General features: G+C 46.0%; 1 protein-coding gene and 1 long non-coding RNA gene across 4 annotated transcripts in view; one reads left to right on the forward strand and one right to left on the reverse strand.

The window, feature by feature from the left end:
• Window positions 1-1,854: 1,854 nt before the first annotated feature.
• On the reverse strand, window positions 1,855-20,123 carry DUSP14 (dual specificity phosphatase 14). 3 transcript variants are annotated; one of them, XM_083714880.1, is made up of 2 exons: window positions 19,969-20,123; window positions 1,855-3,022 (listed from the first exon to the last, which is right to left on the reverse strand). In XM_083714880.1, the coding sequence occupies exon 2, from the start codon at window positions 2,912-2,914 to the stop codon at window positions 2,318-2,320; it is 597 nt and encodes a 198-aa protein (XP_083571006.1). In that variant the 5' UTR covers window positions 2,915-3,022; window positions 19,969-20,123; the 3' UTR covers window positions 1,855-2,317. The 3 variants fall into 3 exon arrangements, with proteins under 3 accessions (XP_083571006.1, XP_083571007.1, XP_083571008.1); XM_083714881.1 differs by lacking the exon at window positions 19,969-20,123 and adding an exon at window positions 8,265-8,399; XM_083714882.1 differs by lacking the exon at window positions 19,969-20,123 and adding an exon at window positions 3,708-4,665.
• Window positions 3,030-20,734, forward strand: part of LOC310832754 — a 49,794-nt gene continuing 32,089 nt past the window's right edge. The window contains exon 1 of the long non-coding RNA XR_014558409.1: window positions 3,030-3,653. This is a non-coding gene — a long non-coding RNA (uncharacterized lncRNA). The remainder of the gene's footprint in view (window positions 3,654-20,734) is intronic.

Consider the following 20,734-nt stretch of genomic DNA (forward strand, 5'->3'; position numbering starts at 1 on the left):
AATATGCAGGAATTCCCTTGCAGGAATCGAACCTGCAACCTTGGCATTGTCTGATAATGCCTCTTGCTTGTCTAGAGGGAAAGTGGAGGGAGTGTGTGTGTGTGTGTGTGTGTGTGTGTGTACAAACTAGCCTCCTGAACAAACATTCACATCCGTGGCTATGCCCACTTGCCTCTGGTATCTCCCTCTGCTGACACGTGGCCCCCAGTTAGTAGTCCAGGAGGGAATCTGGCCCTTGCACTGCTAAGGGTGCCTGTTGCAGGGCCATGGGGCTGCTGCTAGGCCAGGAGCATCCCAAACCCTGAGATTTCAGGGCCCCAACCTGAAGCCTAGTGGCAATCCCTGGTGATGTCAATGAGGTGGGCCCTGGAGACGGAGGTTAATTGGGAGAGGGGAGCAGAGAAGGGCAGTGTCTGTGCTAACAATTTGCAGCCAGTTGCTGCCAGGCTTGAGCTTGCAAGCCTCATGCACAGTCTTCTTCATAATTCTTAATTAAATTTTGCTCACCTGGAGTCTCAAGCCCTGTGTGTGCCACTTGGAAGGGACCAAGCAAAGCTGGAGACCCTGATCTACAGCTCTGGCAACACTAGTAGAACCCTACTTTAAATGCTGGCTGAAAACAGAAGTGCTTTTTTCCAGTTTTCATCAGCTCTCAAGCACTATTTAGGCAGCCAGGCTTGATGCTGATTCGAAAGTACGTTTAGAAACAGCTCTGCCAGCATGGGGATGAAAAGGTTCAGAGGGTGGCTTTTGAGCTTAGCAGCTGGTACTGCGCAAGTGTTGACAGCAGCAAGCCGGCTGATCTGCAGGAGGCAAGCAGAAATGCGGGCCTCTTAGCGACTTGGCTTGTGGCAGATCTGACTTCTCCTTGTAAGCTTGACAATCTGGCTTAGTAAACTGTGACTGTGATGAAGCTCCCGAAGCTCTGTCCATTTCCAATGTGACCCATGTGCGGGTGCCTTCTGCAACCTGTTAACAACGCCATAATAGTGCATTGTGGTGGATTTATACTAGACTATCCAATCACGATTCTGCCTTCTAAGTTGTCCTCAGGCCTGTGGGGTGGGGGACAACCACTTGCCCTGGGCCTTGGAGGGCTACGCTGGTTGGGGCATCTTGGCAAGACTTGGGGCACCTTGGCAAGACTTGGGGTATCTTGGCAAGACTTCTGTCGTGCTAAGAACAAGCCCCTGCTCCCTGGGCCTCAGACAAGCTCTTCCTGGGCCTGGATGTCCTGTGACGCTTCCCCTATGTGACTGCAGTACTGGCATTGGGAGAGGCAGGCCACAATGAAAGTGGAACCACCCCCCCATCTCACGGGATACTTGTGGTTTGGAAAGCTGCAGGATTTCAGCAAGAAGCGATGGGGGCATGCACCAATTTGAAACAAATTCAAAACTTTTGCAGGCACAAACGGGATTGAGAGGGTGATCGCGTGTAACTGCAATGATACCGTCCCGATCACAAATAATAATGAATGCATGGTAAAAAGGATGCTGAGGGTCACCCTTATATATTGCTGGGGCATTTTGTAGTATTGCTTAATTCTTTTCAAATACTGTGCCAAGGAGGATTAATCTGGATGTTCCAGATTAATTTTAAGGATCCAGACCAAAAAACCCTGATGTTGAGCAGGTAAGGGAGAAAAAGAACAGGACACCTTAGTTGTCCAAATTATTTTATTTGTGGCGGATTGTCTGGTTAATATTCTTCCCCCCACCCCCCCAAATCAAACATTAGTTGTATGTTCCCCAAAAAGGGATGGAAAACCTTTCTGGATAAATCTTTCAAAAACTTTTAAAATAAAATTCCAAGGGCATAGTATTTCTCTGGGTTCGGATGTTGACCATGTAATATTTTTTTTTAACCCAACATTATAGAGTAATCTTTCCTCTGGAAAAAGGAAAGGTCCAATCTTCTCCTGATGAGGCTTTTTTTTGGCCAACAAGCTGGTGTAACAAGGGAGGGATACAGGAGAAGAAAAAGAAGAAGCTACCGCATTCACAGACAATATTTGGGTCAGGTCTTCCGCCGTTTTTCGTGTGCTTGGCTTCATTTATGTATCTTGTCGAACTGGGCTTGCGGTTTCGTTTTGTGGATGCTGTACATCTTCACCAAAGTAGCTGCAACATTCACTCCACGGGACGTTAGGATTAAGGCCCCCCCAGATTATGGGGGTTGCTGGTTTAGTGCTCTGGAAATAAAAATGCTGTCTCACAAAGGAACCGAAGAAGTGGACCTCGAGGAGAGACGGTTAACTCTCTCCACCGCGACTGGTTTGAAAGACCTCATTCTTTCTGCTCCTTGCCGACTCCCTTCAGATCCCCCAGTAAGGCACGAAGGTTCTTCTCTCCCTCATGTAAACATCTGGCATGATGCCGTACGGAGTCTGTACCATTTTAACGGTGTTCCTCCCGTACAGCTCCCGCTCATAGTCTATGAGCTGCCTCCAGAAGCCCACGTTGGGGTGGATGACCGGGCGCCTGGACTTCACCCAGTTGTAGGCCTCCAACAAGGTGACATTCTGGTATTTCATAAGATAGGCGATGCAGAGAGTGGCCGAGCGGCTCACGCCAGCCGCGCAGTGGACCAGGGTCACGCCGTGCTTCCGTGCCACGCTCTGGATCTTGTCGGCCACGCTGTCAAAGTACAAGGAGATGGGGGCGTTTGGCATGTCAGCTACAGGCACTTTGACGTACTCAAACTCGGGGAAGTTGAAGTTGGGGAGCTCGATGGTAGCGTTGACAATGCATGTGATCCCGCGGGCCAGGAGGAGCTGCCTGTTGGAGGCCACGCTTCCCTTACTGATGTACAGGAAGGGGGTGATTTGGGCAATGCCGCCCAGCGCCCCTTCGGAATACAGGCGAGGAGTCATTAGAGTTCGTGGCAAAGTGTAGTGCCTTCGGGAGGTCATGAGCAGGGTCCTAGGAGGTCCTCAGGCTTCCATTCCAGGTGCGCAAAACCCAGATTAAAATTCCTGTCTTGGCAAGGTGGCGGAGCTCTGCTTGCGTCGTTACTTCACCTGCAAAAACGCCAAGGAACAACAGCTTTACAAAAACATGTCCGTACATGCCGCAAAGCTAGGAGCTGCAAAAGGTTAAAAGTGGCACAGCTGCCAATGCAAGTTTTATTGTTTTATTTCTTTGGTTTCTGCCCAGCTGTTCCTACCCAAAGGAGCCCAGTTAAATGTGTGAAACCATGTGTGCTGCCTCTGAGCACCTTGGAAGGACAGCAGAATAAACAGTTAAATAAAATAATGCTGATTTGGGGTAGAGGTTGCCAACCGTTTCAGACCCATGGCTACATTTGCAAGCCAGAGACATTAGGCTCAATTTTGGGGTGTCCTGGTTTTTACTTTCTGAAATGTAGCAACCCTATAATGTATGCAAAAAAAAACCCAGGCCCCATAAATGAGGGCTAACAGACAAGACTGCTTGCAAAGACCCTTGGGAAGTATAGTTTTATCGGCCTGCCTGTTGTTCACTGGACTACAACTCCCATAGTTCCTTGCTTGGGGATGGAAAGAGCTACAACCTCTGGACCCAGAGACTAATTTTAATGTCCTCCAGGCACCCTCAGTTTGGCTGCTTGGTTGCTGTACTGAAAATTACACCACTGCCTTTTGCCTCTTCTGCCTGGACTTTCATTATGAGGTAAGGAAGCATTTACTTTGGGGGTGGGGTAACTCTAGGGTACCCCTCATGTACCATTTTGGGGGGAGCAGATCGAGATGTGATTGGGGTGGGAGCTTTGGCAGCCCTTTAGTCAACCCCCCCCCCAACCCCAGCCTCCATTTAACATGGCAGTTGTAGACTCCAAGGCATTGTGGGAAATTTATGAATGGCGGCTGCTAGATCCAGCAGGTCATTTTTGGGGGCAGGGGTCCCACAGCAGATGTTAAACTGTGTCAGGTGGACTGCTTGGACCCTCAACAGCATCCTAGATGCCGACAAAAGGGAGAAGGCTATTTGCAAGGTTAAATTAATTGCGTGTGTAAAAGCTGCCAAATAAGAGCAGCAAGGCATTGTGTTCCTCTGAGGTTGTCATTTTAACACGCTTGGTTTAATAATCACCTCAGGCACAAAGCGCCTCGCTAGGCCAAAAATAAACAAAAAAACCCCACCCTCATCGCAGCAAACACTGATAAATCCACCATGGTGTGTGGTTGTGTTTGCCTGACGGTGTGGAATTTTAATTCGAACGCAACAAAAGAGTTGACAGGGGAGCATTTAAAGGGAGGTTTCTCCAGCTCCAGAGGCCTTTCAATAGACTCATTCAGGGGCAAGACCCCATTCTTCACTACCTCTCTTAACGAGCCGGCTTCGTTAGTGCAACATGCGCATCTTTGGCTGCCCTGACTCTGAAACTTTGATCTCACTGGGCCCTCGTTTTGGCAGCCATCCTCCAATATATCAAACCGCAGTGCGAAACCTCTGGCCTGCAAGCCAAATTAGGCTTTTGACGAAGCTGTTTTGGCCCTGCCATGTTTACCTGCCCTATGCCAGGTGTAATGATGCAGCTCGGCTGAAAGCGAGGTTTGCAAGCACTTGTCAAGCAGCGACTCTTGCAAAAGCAGTTCCATCATGCTTTTGCAGATGCCACTGTGGCCGCTGAAAATACTGCAAAGATGCGGTTATTAGTGACTTGGGTTCAAATCCCCACGGAGCCATAAAGCTGTGCTGTATCTCTTGGCCTTACTCTACCTTGTCAGGTTGTTGTGAGGAAAAAAAGAGGGGAGAACTACGTACATAATCCTAAACTCCCTATAGGAAGGGCAGGATAAAATGTAATTAATAATGCCAACAGGACACCTTGAAACATATTTTTCCTCACATTCATAGTTCTTTAGAATCTCATGAGACAGTGCTGGAGGAATTAAAATAAACCAAGCTGTGGCTTTAGTGTGGGAGGCTTGGCGTTTTCTGTACCGTATTTTCTATACTTTGGTTTATTATATTTGTTTCTCTCCCCCCCTCCCCTATTGGGTGTGAATGGCGGGTGAGGATCAGGGAGTCAGGGTGGAAATGGTTGGCTTTTACAGCTGTGATGCTGAAAAAGCAAAAAAAGGAATAAAACCTAACTGGAAACACCTGGCTAATTAATTCACACCACAGCTTTGCACCATCCAAGCATTTTCTTTTTCAAGGTTTGCTTGCTTCCAAAAACGCAGGAGGGTGGAAAGAAACAGCTCTCTCTAGTCTGGCAGGGTAAGACTGCTGCGAAGGACAGTGGGGAGAGCTATGTTCATCTGAGCCAACTTTGAGAGAAAACTCTTCCATGCATGTGTACATCAATTGTTTTCTCTGTCTTAAAAACATAAGAAGTGCCTGGCTATTTCAGGCCAATGTTTGTGCTGGTCATCATCGTTCTGCATTATACTGCATTTACTCGCTGCTTATTTTAAAAGCCTGGCACCTTATTTGCTGAAAGAGCAGAGTAAAAACATTGAGGAACAGCCTGATCATTACAGTGGATAATACAAGGTTGCTGCAGAGTTGTGATTGCTGAGCACAGGATCTGAACAAAAAGGGGCACAAACTGTGAATTGTCTTGGTCACAAAATGAACCCCCTGCATTGTTGCAAGCCCTGGCTGAGCAGGTCAGGTTGCCTTGGCCTCAGATCAAGTTGGCCTGAGTGACACGCTTACCGCCAAGGTGAGGGGAGGCAAAGCCAGAGCACCGTGCTAAGCGCTTTATTTTTAAAGTCAAATTCGAGGCTTGTGTGTGTTTATTCACAGCTCAGCTTTTCCAGCCGGGAGTCAACTTTGTTAAGAGCTTCCTTGATATTTCCCTGCCCTTTTGAAGTTTGTTCTTTCTTCCTTTTTTGAGTGGCTTTTTGCTGGTGCTTAGAGCCAAGCCACAAATTTGTCGTTAATAAATATGCACTGGCTTCAAAGTGGGAAGACTTAAGAACCTGACTCACGCCCAAGCTAATGGCAAATATTGGCAGTGACTCGTGACCAGTGGGATCTGCAACCAAATGTTGCAGTGCGGAGTGCTTCTGTTCAGGATGCCAGCCAGTCAATTGTGCCCTTTCCTGAGCTACTCCATTTCTTCCCTCCTCCCACATCTGATTTCCTCCCCTGCAAAACAGTCAGCTGGTTCATTCTGTGCCCAGGGAACATCCTCAATCCTCGCACTGAGTTGTTTTTACATTTTCTCTCCCTTGGGTTTATTTTACCCTAAATATTTTTACACTTCTGCAAAGCTTGGAGTTTCCCTTTTAGGCCTGAATGGTGCTAATTTGGCTACATAAGGAAACACACTTGGAGATTTGGAGTGGGAGTGAGGGCTGTATAACACAGTAGTAGAGCATCTGTCTCGCATGCTGAAGGATTGATTTTAAATCCACATCTCCAAGCAGGGCTGGGAGAGGACCCTGCCTGGAACCCTAGAAAGCTGCTGCCAGTCAGTGTAGACCAGTTGTGGCCAAACTCGGCCCTCCAGCTGTTTTGGGACTACAACTCCCATCATCCCTGACCACTGGTCCTGTTAGCTAGGGATGATGGGAGTTGTAGTCCCAAAACATCTGGAGGGCCAAATTTGGCCATCACTGGTGTAGACAGTACTGAGCTAGATGGACCAATGGTATGACTCTGTAGAAGGCAGTTTCCTGTGCTCCCATGTTCTGAGTCTAAAGCCTATGTACAATTCTGATTTCAATGTTCCAAGTGCCTCAAGTTCATGATCTCAGTCATAGGAGCTTGGTGTGTTGTAGTGTTGAAGAATGCAAGGGACCAGCGACCCTCCAGTTGTTTTTTTTTTTTTTTACTACAACTCCCATCATCCCTGACCACTGGCCATGCTGATTAAGGCTGATGGGAGTTGGAGTCCAACACCATCTGGAGGACCACAGATTCCCCACCCATGGAATTGTGGTTGAGAGTGTCAAACTAGGTTCAGGGATATGCAGGTCGAAATCCCCTCTCTGTCAAGAAGCTCATTGAGTGACCTTGCGCTAGGGACCACCTCGCAAGCCTGATCTACCTCACAGGGTTGTTGTGAGGGCAGCACGATGTGTTCTTGAGTTCCGTGGAGGACAGGCAAGATGCAATTGTAATATACCAAAAAATAGGAATAATTCTTACAACAAAGGTCAACCAGGAGGAGGACTGAGGTAACAATCATGGCTTACTTAAATGATTGAATAATCTGAGAGGCCGTTATGAGAACAGACTAGGTGGGCTCCAGCATGGTCATCTTATGCACTTACATTTAATTGCAGTGCAAAAATCCCACCCCAGAAGGTGTATTCGAGAGTGAGTGGGCTTATATGCTTAGCTGTTTGTTAAATATGCCGCTTGAGGCAAAGAACTGCTTCAAGCGGCCTGTGATGTCTTTGAAAATACACCCAACCATAAAAGCCCAGCTACACAAAATCCTAAAATTATCTAAAGCCCATGGAAAATGCAACATCTCATTAACTCTCTACTAAGCTCAAAGTTTAAAAGCAAGAGCATGTTTTTAAATCCTAATAATAAGAGACGGTGTTGGCCAGTTTTCAAAGGAAAGAAGTGTGTGGGGTGGGGAGAGAGTAAGGAACTGGGTGGTGTTTCTGAAAAAAAGCTTCAGTTGGTTCGGTGCCATGCAAGCTCGGAATGGTGGGTGGATGGGGAAGCTGAAGTTCTTAGGGTACAGCTCCTATCATCCCCGACCAAATGTTATGCAGATCTGGGGCAAACTGGGGTTAGGGATAGTCTATCAATATCTGGAGGGCCTCTGGATTCGCCATCACTACAGTGGTACCTCAGGTTAAGTACTTAATTCGTTCCGGAGGTCTGTACTTAACCTGAAACTGTTCTTAACCTGAAGCACAACTTTAGCTAATGGGGCCTCCCGCTGCCGCCAGAGCACGATTTCTGTTCTCAACCTGAAGCATAGTTCTTAACCTGAAGCACTATTTCTGGGTTAGCGGAGTCTGTAACCTGAAGCGTATGTAACCTGAAGCATATGTAACCTGAGGTACCACTGTAAAACAGTGGGAAGCATCACAGCTCTCCATTATAGTTTTGTTTTTAAAACAACCACGTTTCTAGTTCTCATGAATATTATTTTTTTAAAAAACAGTTTCTCTCCAGAACATTTCGCTTCCAGGCTTTTCTTTCCTCCCTGTTGTTACATTTTCTGGTTCCGCTTTCCTAGCACCCCAATGTAAAATTGTCTTTGCAAGGCCCCACGTAAAAGCGAAATCTATGGTTAACTGGATTTCCCAATGTTCTGTTTGTGTGTTTTATCAAAAACACAAAATATGATGACGTCACTACCTTTTTCATCCTTTCATGGATGCCAGGTTCCACCATGAAGTTTTCTATATGTCTTGCCCCACCGAACCGCTGCTAGCCTATTCAGTCACTGCTTACTGAACTGAACATAACTTCAAATTGCTTCAAGCATCTGAAAAGCTTCCTTTGTGACATCAGCATTTAACTCAGCCAATCACCCTAAACGTGAAAGGCTGTTGGGTGGGATTAATTCAGTGCTGGATTTAGGGCACTGCAAGTAGTTCTCCCACACAGGGCCGTGAGTCAAGGGGGCACAAAATAATAATAAAACATATATTTATATGGGTACCTACTGAGAAGATCCATAAAAAGCAACTGTACCAAAAGGAATCATTGTGAAAATAAGAAAAATTGTCCCAAATTTTGTCTTCGCTTAGGGCTCCGTATTACCACGGTCTGCTCCTGATTACTTAGATTAAGAGAGAGGATGATGGATAAAGATTAGCTTCCTTTTATTTGGGCTTTCCATTTTTCCCTTTGACTCATGACTTCTAAAAAGATGTGTATGGTAAATTAATCAAGTGTAAACTACATTGTCTTTCTTTGAAGAATATACAGATATTTCAATTGAAAAACACACAGTTCCCCTATTTAGGTATTGAAGCCCTTCACCCTGACATGCTAGCTTTCCATAGGCAGAGAATCTTGATTTTGTTTGGTGGAATATTCAGCTACATGGACCACCACAATTAGGTCTGAAGTGGTGTGACATACATAAAGTTGCCACCTCCCTGGATGATCTCTAAGGACTAGACCAAGTTGTATCTCTGCTCGGTAAACCAGAATCTAAAACAGATTCTAAACTGGATCCTGAGTAATTTCTCCCACCACCTGTGGGCCATTTTGACAAGTGGGCTGGGCCGCCCACCTGTCAATCACTTGATATAACCACGACAGCCAATCAGGCTTTCTGTAAGCACCAACCAGTTGTGTTGACATCATATATTTGGCATCAGATGTGGGACAGAGGAATGTGGTTTGGGGAAAACAGTCCCACAAGCCTAATCCGGCCAGAGCTTCTGACCACCAGTAACGTGAATGGATGGCTCTAGTTCAGTCCCAAGGCATGGCGGGTGGGTATCGATAGATATGAACTGAGGCCCAGGGCCCAGCATCTGTATGGAAGCCTTAGAGATCTGTCGCAGGCACAGCATTCTGTGTACTGGGCCAGTCTGGGTTGATGGGTCCAATTCTGCCCAAAGCAGGCCGATACATTCAAAGACTGTAGTAATAAGCCTCCAGAGTAAAAACGGTTAGAAACATAAAGCAAACCCCCCTCTGACATCATTACCCTCCTGCTGCTAAATACCAATTTAAGTGACAAGATCTGATACTGCTTGTTTCATTCCATCTCTTTTTGTCCTCCCTAATGACTCTGCAAGACATCTCCCTATTACCCCTTAATTTTTATTTTTTTTATGGCAGTGTTTTTACACCAGCCTGCCTGGCAAAAAGGAACCTCAGCACTAAGCAGAGAGCTCTTTTTGGGAGGGGCAGCCTCCCAAGTATGCCTCCCTGCATGAACTGAGAGGCCGCTCTAGCATGTGATCCTCTACGGTTGCACATTGCAAGCTGGGATGGTTCTGGGCAGTGTGGCATAGTGGTTAGAGCACTGGACCAGGCCCAGGTTGATAGGCGCATAAGGGGAGCTGTGCTATTTCAGGCCCACGGCCCGTCTAGTCCAGCATCCTGTTCTCACAGAGGGCAAGCAAGATGCCCCTATGGGAATCCTGCAAACAGGATCAGAGTGCAACGACCCTCTTTCCCCACTTGCGTTCCCAGCATATTGCAGCGGAAGGAAAACATAGCCATCAGTGTTAGTTAGTAAGGTTACCAGACATCCCTGTTTCCCAGGGAAAGTTCCCGGATTTACAAATCAGTCCCCTGACAAAATCCTATCATGCCTATTGAAATTGAAAAGTGTCCCTGGATTAATTGGGGAAAAAAATCTGGTAACCTTAGTAGCCACTTGATATAGGCTCATCTTCCATGACGCTCCATTCCCCACGCGGGCTGGGCAATATCTGGTTTTCAACATTGCAATATATCACCAGCGAAACATCGCGATACACTGATACATGTCTGAAATAAGGATAGAACTATGTAGAGGCATTGGCTAGCTTCATGGTTTTCCCCCACATTGTGATTTTTGCATAGCACACTCATCATGATTCGCAATACAGTGCCAGGTCAAAAATTATGAAACCTATACCACCAATAAAAATAATAATAAAATAATTCATTAATTATACCCCGCACCATATGGACTTCAAACCTGTTTTGGACGATATGTTGCCCAGCCCTACTCCCCACTCGGCTGGTCAGCCCTTTTATTCTGCTCAGACGATTCTGATCCTCTGCTCTTTTTTTTCAGAGCTAAGGGAGAAGCAGGACTTGCCTTATCTGCCTTGCTTTGTCACTGCAAAGGGAAGGGGCAAATGCCAATCTTTTCTAAGATTATGGGTTTTCAGTGTCCTACGGGGGCAAGCGACACTGAAGCCTGCTCTTGAACTCAGAGGCCCAACTAGAACGAGGGCAGCTGCGACTTGGATTGCCATGGTGTGTCCAAAAAGATACGCCAGGACTTCACCTACTGCCCGGCAGGGCACCACTCTCTTTTGGGGTTTTCTTGTTGTTTTTAAATCCCTGTGAACGTCACTCGTTTTAATTTCTTCAGAGATGAAACCTCAAAGCAGCAGTACTCGTTAAACGAGCCCTTGCAACAATCACTATATCAAAATGGATTATGTGGCTGGCTACTTCATTGAGTTGAGGGAGCCTTGTCCGGCTCAGGGAGGAAGAAATATGGGCGTGGGGGCAGACAACGGCTCAGTTATTATCTTGGTGTCTTGGTATTTCATCTTTTTACTAAGTCAGGTACCCCCAAACTCGGCCCTCAAGATGTTTTGGGACTACAGTTCCTATCACCCCTGACCACTGGTCCTGTTAGCTAGGGATGATGGGAGTTGTAGTCCCAAAACATCTGGAGGGCCGAGTTTGGGGATGCCTGGTCTAAGTTCTCAGCATTTAAACCCCTGTTAGGTTAACAAAAAAATGATAAAAACGCTCAGAAAATGCCTGTGTGCATCGTGCATTTAAAGTTCACTGCCCCAAATCCCTGGACCTGTAGCTCACTCCTCACAGAACTACAAGTCCTAGCACCCTTAGCAAACTACAATTCCCAATATTATTGGGCTGAAGGGGGCAGGAATGTGCTTAGATATGCTGTCTGTTTATTTTTAAATGCCATTTTAATCAAAGATTACGGGCCGTTTCCACCTAAATTTAGACTCGGGGCAGATCCACTGAAATCAATGGACTCAAGCCATTTCCGAGTCTGGACCCAGTCTAGTGTTTTGAACCCCGGTATGCTGGGCCAGCCAGTGTCAGAATAAATGATGCCCTTTCTGTTAGCAAGGCCAGAGGAGGAAGGCCATCACCAGCCAATTATTTTTATAGAGTGTTTTATACATGGCTGCAAATCACAGTACAGTGGCAGGGGAGCGGGGAAATGCAGCCAAGGTCCTCCCCGCTCGTGGTCGGCCAGGGCACTTCTGCTGCTCTGTAGATAATTCTCTGCAGGCTTCATAAACTCATCTGGACAGTCACTCAGCAGAACTAACAGCAAATGAGTTCCAATTTCCCCACTGAATAGAAGCTCTCAGCCTTAAAAAAATGATTACTTTTTTTTTAAAAAAAGGAACCACATTTACCAACAAAGCTCAAGCCCTTTAATGAGAAAAGAGCAAGGGGATTGGCATTTTTTTGTGGGGGGGGGTATTAGTCCAATGAGAAGAGAAGACTCCCTGGAAAAGACCCTGATGTTGGGAAAGATGGAGGGCACAAGGAGAAGGGGGCGACAGAGGACGAGATGGTTGGATAGTGTTTTCGAGGTTACCAGCATGAGTTTGCCCAAACTGTGGGAAACAGTGGAGGACAGAGGTGCCTGGTGTTCTCTGGTCCATGGGGTCACGAAGAGTCGGACACGACTAAACGACTAAACAACAACAACAACAACTAGTCCAATGTTTCTACCACATGTGGACTTGGAGGATTTCTGAAGCTTCTAGTGCCTTTTCTTTACTTTTTTTTTTGCACTGAAAAATAATAATTGCAAGTGGCTGTCATCATATTATAAGGGCTGTTGCCTGTTATTATATAAGGCCCACCTGTTATTATATAAGGCCCGCCTAGTCCAGCATCCTGTTCTTGCAGCAGACAACCAGATGCCACTTTTGGAAAGCCCACAAGTATTACACAAGTACAGTAGTCATAGAATCATAGATTTGTAGAGTTGGAAGGGACCCTGAGGGTCATCTAGTCCAACCTCCTACGACGCAGGAATCTCAATCCTTTCCCCATCGTCTTCCCTATCAGCTGGAGACGGGGGACAAATTTGATTCAGTTTGCATTTAAAAGCAAACTGACAAATCCACACTTTCTGGAAGAAATGTGAATTGAAACACAGTTGTCCTTTGAAATTTGCTCTTCTCTTAATTTTGCAGGGGTCGTTCAACAGCCAAGTAACGTGTACAGAATTGCACATACTGGAGTGAAGTGTATGTAGACATGGCCATTATTATTGTGGCAGTTCCCAAACTTTTTCACCCATGGGCCACTTGAAAATTGTTGTTGTTGTTTTGTTGTTGTTGTTGTTGTTGATGATGATGAAATTTATTACCTGCCCTTCAACAGCAGGTCCCAGGATAGTTTATGACACTTTAGAATTCACAACAGTTAAAACTGATTACAGGTGTCAAAGGCCAAGATGGTCTTATAAACCACTTAATGATTTTTCTGCCTCTTGTAGCAATTGCCATTCGCTGGTGCTAGGCGCTGTATCATTTGTCCTTGTGTTTTTATTGCTTATTTTATTTTGTATTGTACTCTATTCTTTTAGACTTCTCATTCCATATAACTCAAATCACAATACAATAAATTATAACCTAAGAAATAAAAGAAGCACGAAGAAGACAATTGAAAAATCAATATAAACGCATAATGCGGATATGCCACGGACCGCTTGAATGACGGTCAGGGACCACGGATTGGGAATCCCCAAGGATTGGTGAAAATAACATTTAAAAATGCATTACAATTGCAAAAATATGAGGAGAAAAAGTCGCTGAAATGCTCATGCATTTTCTCGAGGATTTAAACCCCTCCCTACAAACTGATTTGCAGACATGGAGAACGTGAGAGAAACCAAACTGACACATTTGTACAGCCCTAATAGCCATTGATGGTTTCATCTGCCAGGGAACTGTCCAATCTTTTTAGAAGCCATCTAAATTGGTGGCCATTTTAATGAGATCTTCACAAGTGGAGAGGTTTCACATGAGAGAGTTAGTTCCAAGTAGGCCTGAGCCTTTGACATGTCTACTGCGAAGGCTTGCTTCCTGGATGTTTTGCTAACAATCATCCATGTGTCTCTGAGCTTGGAGTGAGGCCTCCAGGTCAGAAGGGCTCAGCTGTTGGCCTTGAGGTCGACTTCTCCCTCTGTTTCCTCATTTAAACTACCAGCCCCAGCACAAATGCGAAATCCATCTTTTTAAAAACACACTTATTAATCATGCCATCTCTCTAATTACATATTAGAGGGGGGTGGCATTTCCCTTAGACATTCCCCAAAGTTAAAAGGCTGGCCTTGAAGAGGAAATAAAGCAGTTCCTTAAGTAAAGGAGGCCAGACGTACTAAAGGATTTTAAGCCATTTAAGCCTCCTTTCTCCTTGACTGTTGAGGCAAAGAAGATAAGGGTTTGAAGGGAGCCGGTAAACTGAGCTGCCTAGGAGACTTTGCCGAGAATATGGCCAATTTTGTGTATGTATATACAATTTTTTGTTAGGGCGCTTGCAGAGGCAGCTTTCCAGGTGTTGGTGTACTATAACTCCCATCATCCATGAGTTCTGAACATGCTGGCTGGGGCTGATGGGATTTGGAGCCCAGTAACATTTGGAGGGCCTCAAGTTCCCTCACACTGGTTGCGTGGTCTCTCCCTTTTGGGCAGGAATGGGAAGATTGTGGCTCCACAGTTGTTGCGACTCCAGTTGTCATCAGCATTCGCCTGCATGGCCATGGATGATGGGAATTGTAGTCTAGCAATATCTGGAGGGTGACAGGCTCCTCGCCTTAAAAAGAAGCAAAATTTAAAAATGCACCCCTGCATACCCTCAAACCCATCACTGCTTGTCTGCAGGCAACCCATTTTTAAAGGAACTCTTAGGTAACCCATTTTTAAAGGAACTCTTACTGCAAATGAAGATGGTTTTATTTATGATGCAGATCCCAAGGTAGAGCGAGCTGCAGATTTGTAGCAATTTTCTTCAGCAAGTGCTAGGCAGGACAAGGCTGATTATCCATGAATTTGCAATTTAAACGTAGTGCCTTTGACTTGCTCTTGTTTTTGGAGGTGTTAATGGAGTGTGCTTTAGGCTCAGTTTATGTGCCTGGGTGCCCTGTGTGTTGTGATAAGAACCAGACACCATGAGTATGCACAGATTTGCCGCCAAGGGAAATATATCTATCTATCTATCTATCTATCTATCTATCTATCTATCTATCTATCTATCTATCTTGTAAGTACATGCCAAAGCAATGTGCAAATGCCACTCGTGGGAGTTGCAGTCGATGTAAGGATTATTAATAAAGGCTGGGACAAGGCAATAGAATCAGCTTTCTTTCTCCATCTAAAGCAAAGGCCTGGACTGAGTTTCTGATAAAAAGTAAAACTTGCTATATAATCAGGGTATCTAAAGGGGGGTGGGGAGCTGTAGCCCTCCAGATGTTGCTGAACTGCAACACCCATAATCCCTGGGTGCTGGCCATGTTGTTTTGGGGGGGGGTGGTGATGGGAGTTGTAGTTCAGCAACACCTGGAGGGCCAGAAGTTCCCCACTCCTGGTATATATGGTATGATATGTACAGTATATCCTGGATTGGGTTGGTTATACAGATTGGCATCCTCCTGGACCATTGTGCCTACAGCCTTTCCAGTGTTGTTGGACTAAAACTTCAGTCATCACTGGCCTTGCTGGCCAGGGGTGCTGATGGGAGTCCAACAGGGCACCAGGTTGGGGTAAGGCTGGCCTAGACCATCTTTCATGGGAGCTGGTGCAAGACGGTGAAGATTGCTGCCTCACCAATAAAACTGCTAGCACATTTGCAAAGCTAAGCAGGGTCCAGTAAGGTTTCAAATTGGATGGGAGACCACGTGTTGAGCTTCCTGCATTGCATGGGGTTGGACTAGATGACCCTCAGGGATCCCTTCCAGCTCTGCAATTCTACAATTATATGAATGCGGAGACTTGGAACTTGTTCTCTTTCTTGGGTGTATCTCATTTCAGGTTGTGGCCTGTTTTATCTGCCTCTTAGGAGTTAGTGGGAGGCATTCGAGAAGCTACTGAGCCACATGTTGGGAGGCATACTACTGCAGATTTGTTTTGGGAAGGTTGAAGTTCCTAGGAAGCTTAGGCAGGGTTCCTTAAGAGCAGGGGTTGGGAAACTGCAGATCTGGGAGCCTAACAAGAACCTTTTGTTTTAAAACGATGGTTGCTGGGAGTTCACCAACAGCTCTCTGGTAAAATGAGAATCAAATAAAATGAGAGCTAGGGTAAAATGAAGGTTTTCATTAAAACAGCTTTGCATCTGCCACAAGGAAATGAAAAGAGTTTTTGTTGCTCTGTTGATCCCACAGAATGAGAAAAGTGAATGTATTTTTAAAGGTAGACTCTGACAGTTAAGTCCAGTCGCGAATGACTCTGGTGTTGTGGTGCTCATCTCGCTTTACTGGCTGAGGGAGCCGACGTTTGTTCACAGACAGTTTTTCCGGGTCATGTAGCCAGCATGACTAAGCCGCTTCTGGCAAAACCAGAGCAGCGCACGGAAATGCCGTTTACCTTCCCACCGGAGCGGTATCTGTTTATCTACTTGCACTTTGACGTGCTTTCGAACTGCTAGGTTGGCAGGAGCTGAGACTGAGCAACGGGAGCTCACCCCATTGCGGAGATTTGAACCGCCGACTTTCCAATAGGCGAGCCCTAGGCTCAGTGGTTTAGACCAGCAACAAACAAAATCCCAAACCACTGGACCATAGTCTTTAAAATACTGAGATCTAGCCGCTTAGAACACTAATTTAGCCTTAACTATTCAATGTACTTTTCATAGCTAGAGTGATGGTTTCCTAGGAGCATATGTTTTACTTTGAACATTTGTATGCCACTGGTTAGCTAGGAACTCTCTCAATTAGGAATCGCTTAAGGTTGGAAAGACTAGATACCTGCTTTTAAAAAAAGTTATGTTCATTGCTATTTTAGAGAAATTGACATTCAATATTCAAGAGGCTAAGGGTGACTGATCTTTCCAATTTCACCTCTGTTTGGGGTTTATTTATTAAATATATGTCACATGGGTGGCAAATCCCTTTGAAATATGATTTTATTTGGCGGCATCTATAAACAGGCATGAATGTTTTCTTGTTTCCTATTTCCCCCAGTGTACAACGTAAGTTGTGTTTTTATATTGCGTTTATAATTTTATAATGGTAACCATTTTATTCACTCCTGGTATGTTATTTTTCTTATGACTCTATTATCAAAAGCTACATGTGTTGAATCGATAAAGTTTTGCTGTTAATGTTTGCTTTTCTCTTTGTACGTATTATCTGGGTTTTCGCCCTGGAAGTTGCCAGACTATGACCCCCATCACCCTTCTGACCATGGAACATGGTCTTGTGGGTATAAAACAAAGATATCCACTGAGTTGGGGGACCAAACCTTCCACACCTAAGAAGATGCTTAGGAGTAGGGTTGCCATATTTCAAAAAGTGAAAATCCAGACACAAAAGTTGGGGTTTTTTGCCCAGAGCTGTTGAGCTTTTATTGGGAAATCTCCCCCCCCCCAAAAAAAAAAGTTTCTGAGCTATTTGTAATGAAAATTGCCAAAAACTACATTACTGGCTACCATACACCCAGATTTTCCTAGACATTTCAGTGATTTCCCAGGCGCTGTTTACAAGGACTGAATACTGGCTACGTCCAGGAAATTATGGACGTGTGTCAACCCTGCTTAGGAGCTACACAATTATTTGCTTAACAGTCCGGCACCACACAACACCACTTAGCTCAGTTGGCTAGACTGCAGGGGTCAGCAAACTTTTTCAGCAGGGGGCCGGTCCACTGTCCCTCAGACCTTGTGGGGGGCCGGACTATATTTTTTGGGGAAAAATGAACGAATTCCTATGCCCCATAAATAACCTAGAGATGCATTTTAAATAAAAGGACACATTTTACTCATGTAAAAACACACTGATTCCCAGACCATCCAGATTGAGAATGCGAATGGGCCGGATCTGGCCCCCGAGCCTTAGTTTGCCTACCCATGGGCTAAACTAGTGTGGTGCTGATAACACCAAGGTTGCGGGTTCGATCCTTGCATTGCAAGGGGTTCCATAATCCTATGTGCAAAGTTAATACATTTCCCCTGCACCTCTGATGAGTTGCCTGGTCTTAAACAGGTACAGCAGGCATGGGGGGACCTGCAGTCCTTTGCATGTCATTGGACTACATCTCCCATCAACCCCAGCCAGCATGGCCGATGTCAGGGATTGTGGGAGTTGTAGACCATCAATATTGACCCGCTGTTCGAACCTCTGACCGGCATACACACTGTACATTTAAAGCACACGTCTCTCCCCAAAGAATCCTGGGAACTATAGTTTGTTAAGGGCGCTGGGATTTGTAGCACCGCAGGGGTAAACTACAATTCCCAGTATTATTTGGGCGAAGCAACCTACTTTAAATTTATGGTGTGTAGTATTTGCACTTCCCACCTCCATATAAACAAACAAACGATTAGAGTGTGGAGTGCATCAAAAGCCAACAGCTCCTGGAACAAAGAAACTCTATGGGTTGTACGTTGGCCAAGAACTCCCCCTATTCCTCCCTGTTGGCTGGGGCTGATGGGAGTTCAGCAATATCTGTAGGGCCACAGGCTCCCCATCCCTAGTATGAGACAATAGAGCGTTTTGTGTTTATGATGATTTGAATCCGAGAGATGGGAATTCAAATCCCACCTCAAACCTAGGTCACATCCAAACCATACAATTTAAGCACATTTATGTTAACATCCATGGCTTCCCCTCCTCAAAGAATCCTGGGGACTGTAGTTTATCCCCCACAGAACTACAGTTCCCAGCACCCATCACAAACAATATTTCCCAAGATATTTTTTGTGCAAGGGGGGAGCCATGACTGATAAAGTGGTATAAAGTGCTTTAAATGTAGAGAGTGGATGTGACCCCGACCTCATTGGGTGGCTCTATGCCTCACTTTCCCCTTCTGTAAAACAAGAATATTTATCTCCACCTCCAGAGGGTGGCTGTGAAGGAGAACTGCATTGTTTTGGTTTTAAAACAGCTCCCCTATCGAAATAATAAATTGTGTATTAAAAAAATGGGGGGGGGGAGGTGTTTGTGTGTGATGGGATCTCTACCTGTGTGTGATGGGATCTCTACCCAACATTAAAAAGCTGGCCAGCACAATGTGGCCTGGTGAATACAAAACAAAAACCCTCCTTTGGAAAGTTCTGAATGAGCAGCGGATAATGAAAAGGATCTGTAACCGTTTAAATCAATAATTAATAACAGATCATTCTGACCAGCTGTCCTCTGCAAAAACGTCGGAGAGATTTTTGCAGGAGCAGAGGAGGGAAAGCAAGCCTCGAAGATGCCTGTTTTTAAAAAAGAACAGGGCAATTTGTTGTTGTTGTTGTTTTAGTTTTCTCCTCCTTTTCCACCAGAGAGGATGAAACTAGATATCTGGCCAATTCTTCGCTTGCTCTCCCCCCCCCCCCCCACAACAACTACACAATACCAAGAACGAAAGCAACACTCTCCAATATCACTAACACCAGGTAGGAGACTTAGAGGCACCATACCAAAATACGCTCGAATAAACCTCTTGGCAAATAGGCTGGGGTGGAGGGTGGGACCTTCTCTAGGGAAGCGGCAGAGCATCAGAGATAGAGCATCTGCCTCGCATGCAGAAAGTCTCAGGTTCCATCCTCAGCACCTTCAGGTAGGGCTAGGAGAAACCCCTTGCCGGGGGGGGGGGAGTCTGCTGCTGCCAGCCAGTGTAGGCATGCTGAGCTAGGTGCACCAGTGCTCCGACTCTGTGCAAAGCAGCTTTCTATAGCCTGCTCTTGAAACAGATTGCTGTGGGTGGAATATCCAGCAGTTTAAATGAACAGAAAAGTACGCCCAGCGTGTCCCTCCCCACCCGCAACTCAGCATCAGTGTAGACGTTCTTTGGGAGTAAATAGCCACAAGTGCGATCTTGGAGCATAAACGCCCATACACCTACCACTCTTGCACTTGAGAAGCCTAGCTCATCGTGCCCCAAATCATCTCTCTCTCTCTCTCTGGATCCCGTTTCACGATTCGCTCCCCAAACCGGCAGCCCCCAGACTCAGTGGGTGGCCGGCGTTTTCCTCCCAAGCGCATCACTTCTGGAAAAGCGTTCTCCAAAAGCACCTTGCAAACCTGTCTATAGTTGGCGAGATGAGTTGCTTTCTCCCTCTTTGCCTTTGTTTCTCAGTCCTCTCCCCTCGCCTTTAGGAGAGGCAACGCTTTCAAGCTTCCTTCTCCTCCACTTGCCCACCATCCAAGGGCTTATGCTTTGGGGCAGCTTACCTGGTCCGCAGAAGCTTCGCAAGCCGAAAGGTATCCCTCCTGTCTGCTCTCACCAGAACAGCTGAGAAGCAGGCTGGCTCAGCCTTGCTTATGAATGGGAGGATGGGGCTCTGGTCTTTGCGCTTACTGTGCGCTGGGGAATGTGGGGAGGGGCGGAGCCTAGCCGCTGACAGCTGATCTCCAAGCTCCGCCTTCCCAGCTGTGTGTGTGTGTGTGGTGGTGCACAGGGTTACTAAGAGACGGCTAAACCAGGCAGACAGCAAGAGCCTATAATAAGCAAGATGAGTCAAAGCTTCTCCGGCTGTTTTTCTGTCCTTTTAAAAAAAATTAAAGGCACCGGCCTGTGAAATAGGGAAGGCTCTTTTTAAAAAACGTGACCTGGGTCCTTAAGGGGGCTTTATTTGAGATAATGTCTTAAGCCCCAGCACATGTTTTGCAATGTGCCCCCCCCCTCTGTTCTGCCCGCCCGAAGGGCCTTTCGACCTTTCAGTGGAGGCGAATAAATAAATGAATGAAAATCAATGAATTGCTCAGGGCCTGGGACAAATGAAGCCGTGATGAAGCAGGGCTTGGAGGAGGAGGGGCATCTGTGGCCCTTCAGATCAGCCAATATCTGGCCAGTGGTCAGAGACGAGGGGAGTTGTAGTCCGTCAGTATCTGGGCTGGGACCACAGGTCTCCCACTCGTTTAATAAAAGAGTGAAGTCTTTGGTGGATTTTCCCTAAGCCCAGGAGGGGATAGGGGCAAAGTTTCAGCTGTTGATTCC

This window comes from Podarcis gaigeae, assembly GCF_964106915.1.
Source record: "Podarcis gaigeae genome assembly, chromosome: 15".
NCBI classification, from domain to species: Eukaryota; Metazoa; Chordata; class Lepidosauria; order Squamata; family Lacertidae; genus Podarcis; species Podarcis gaigeae.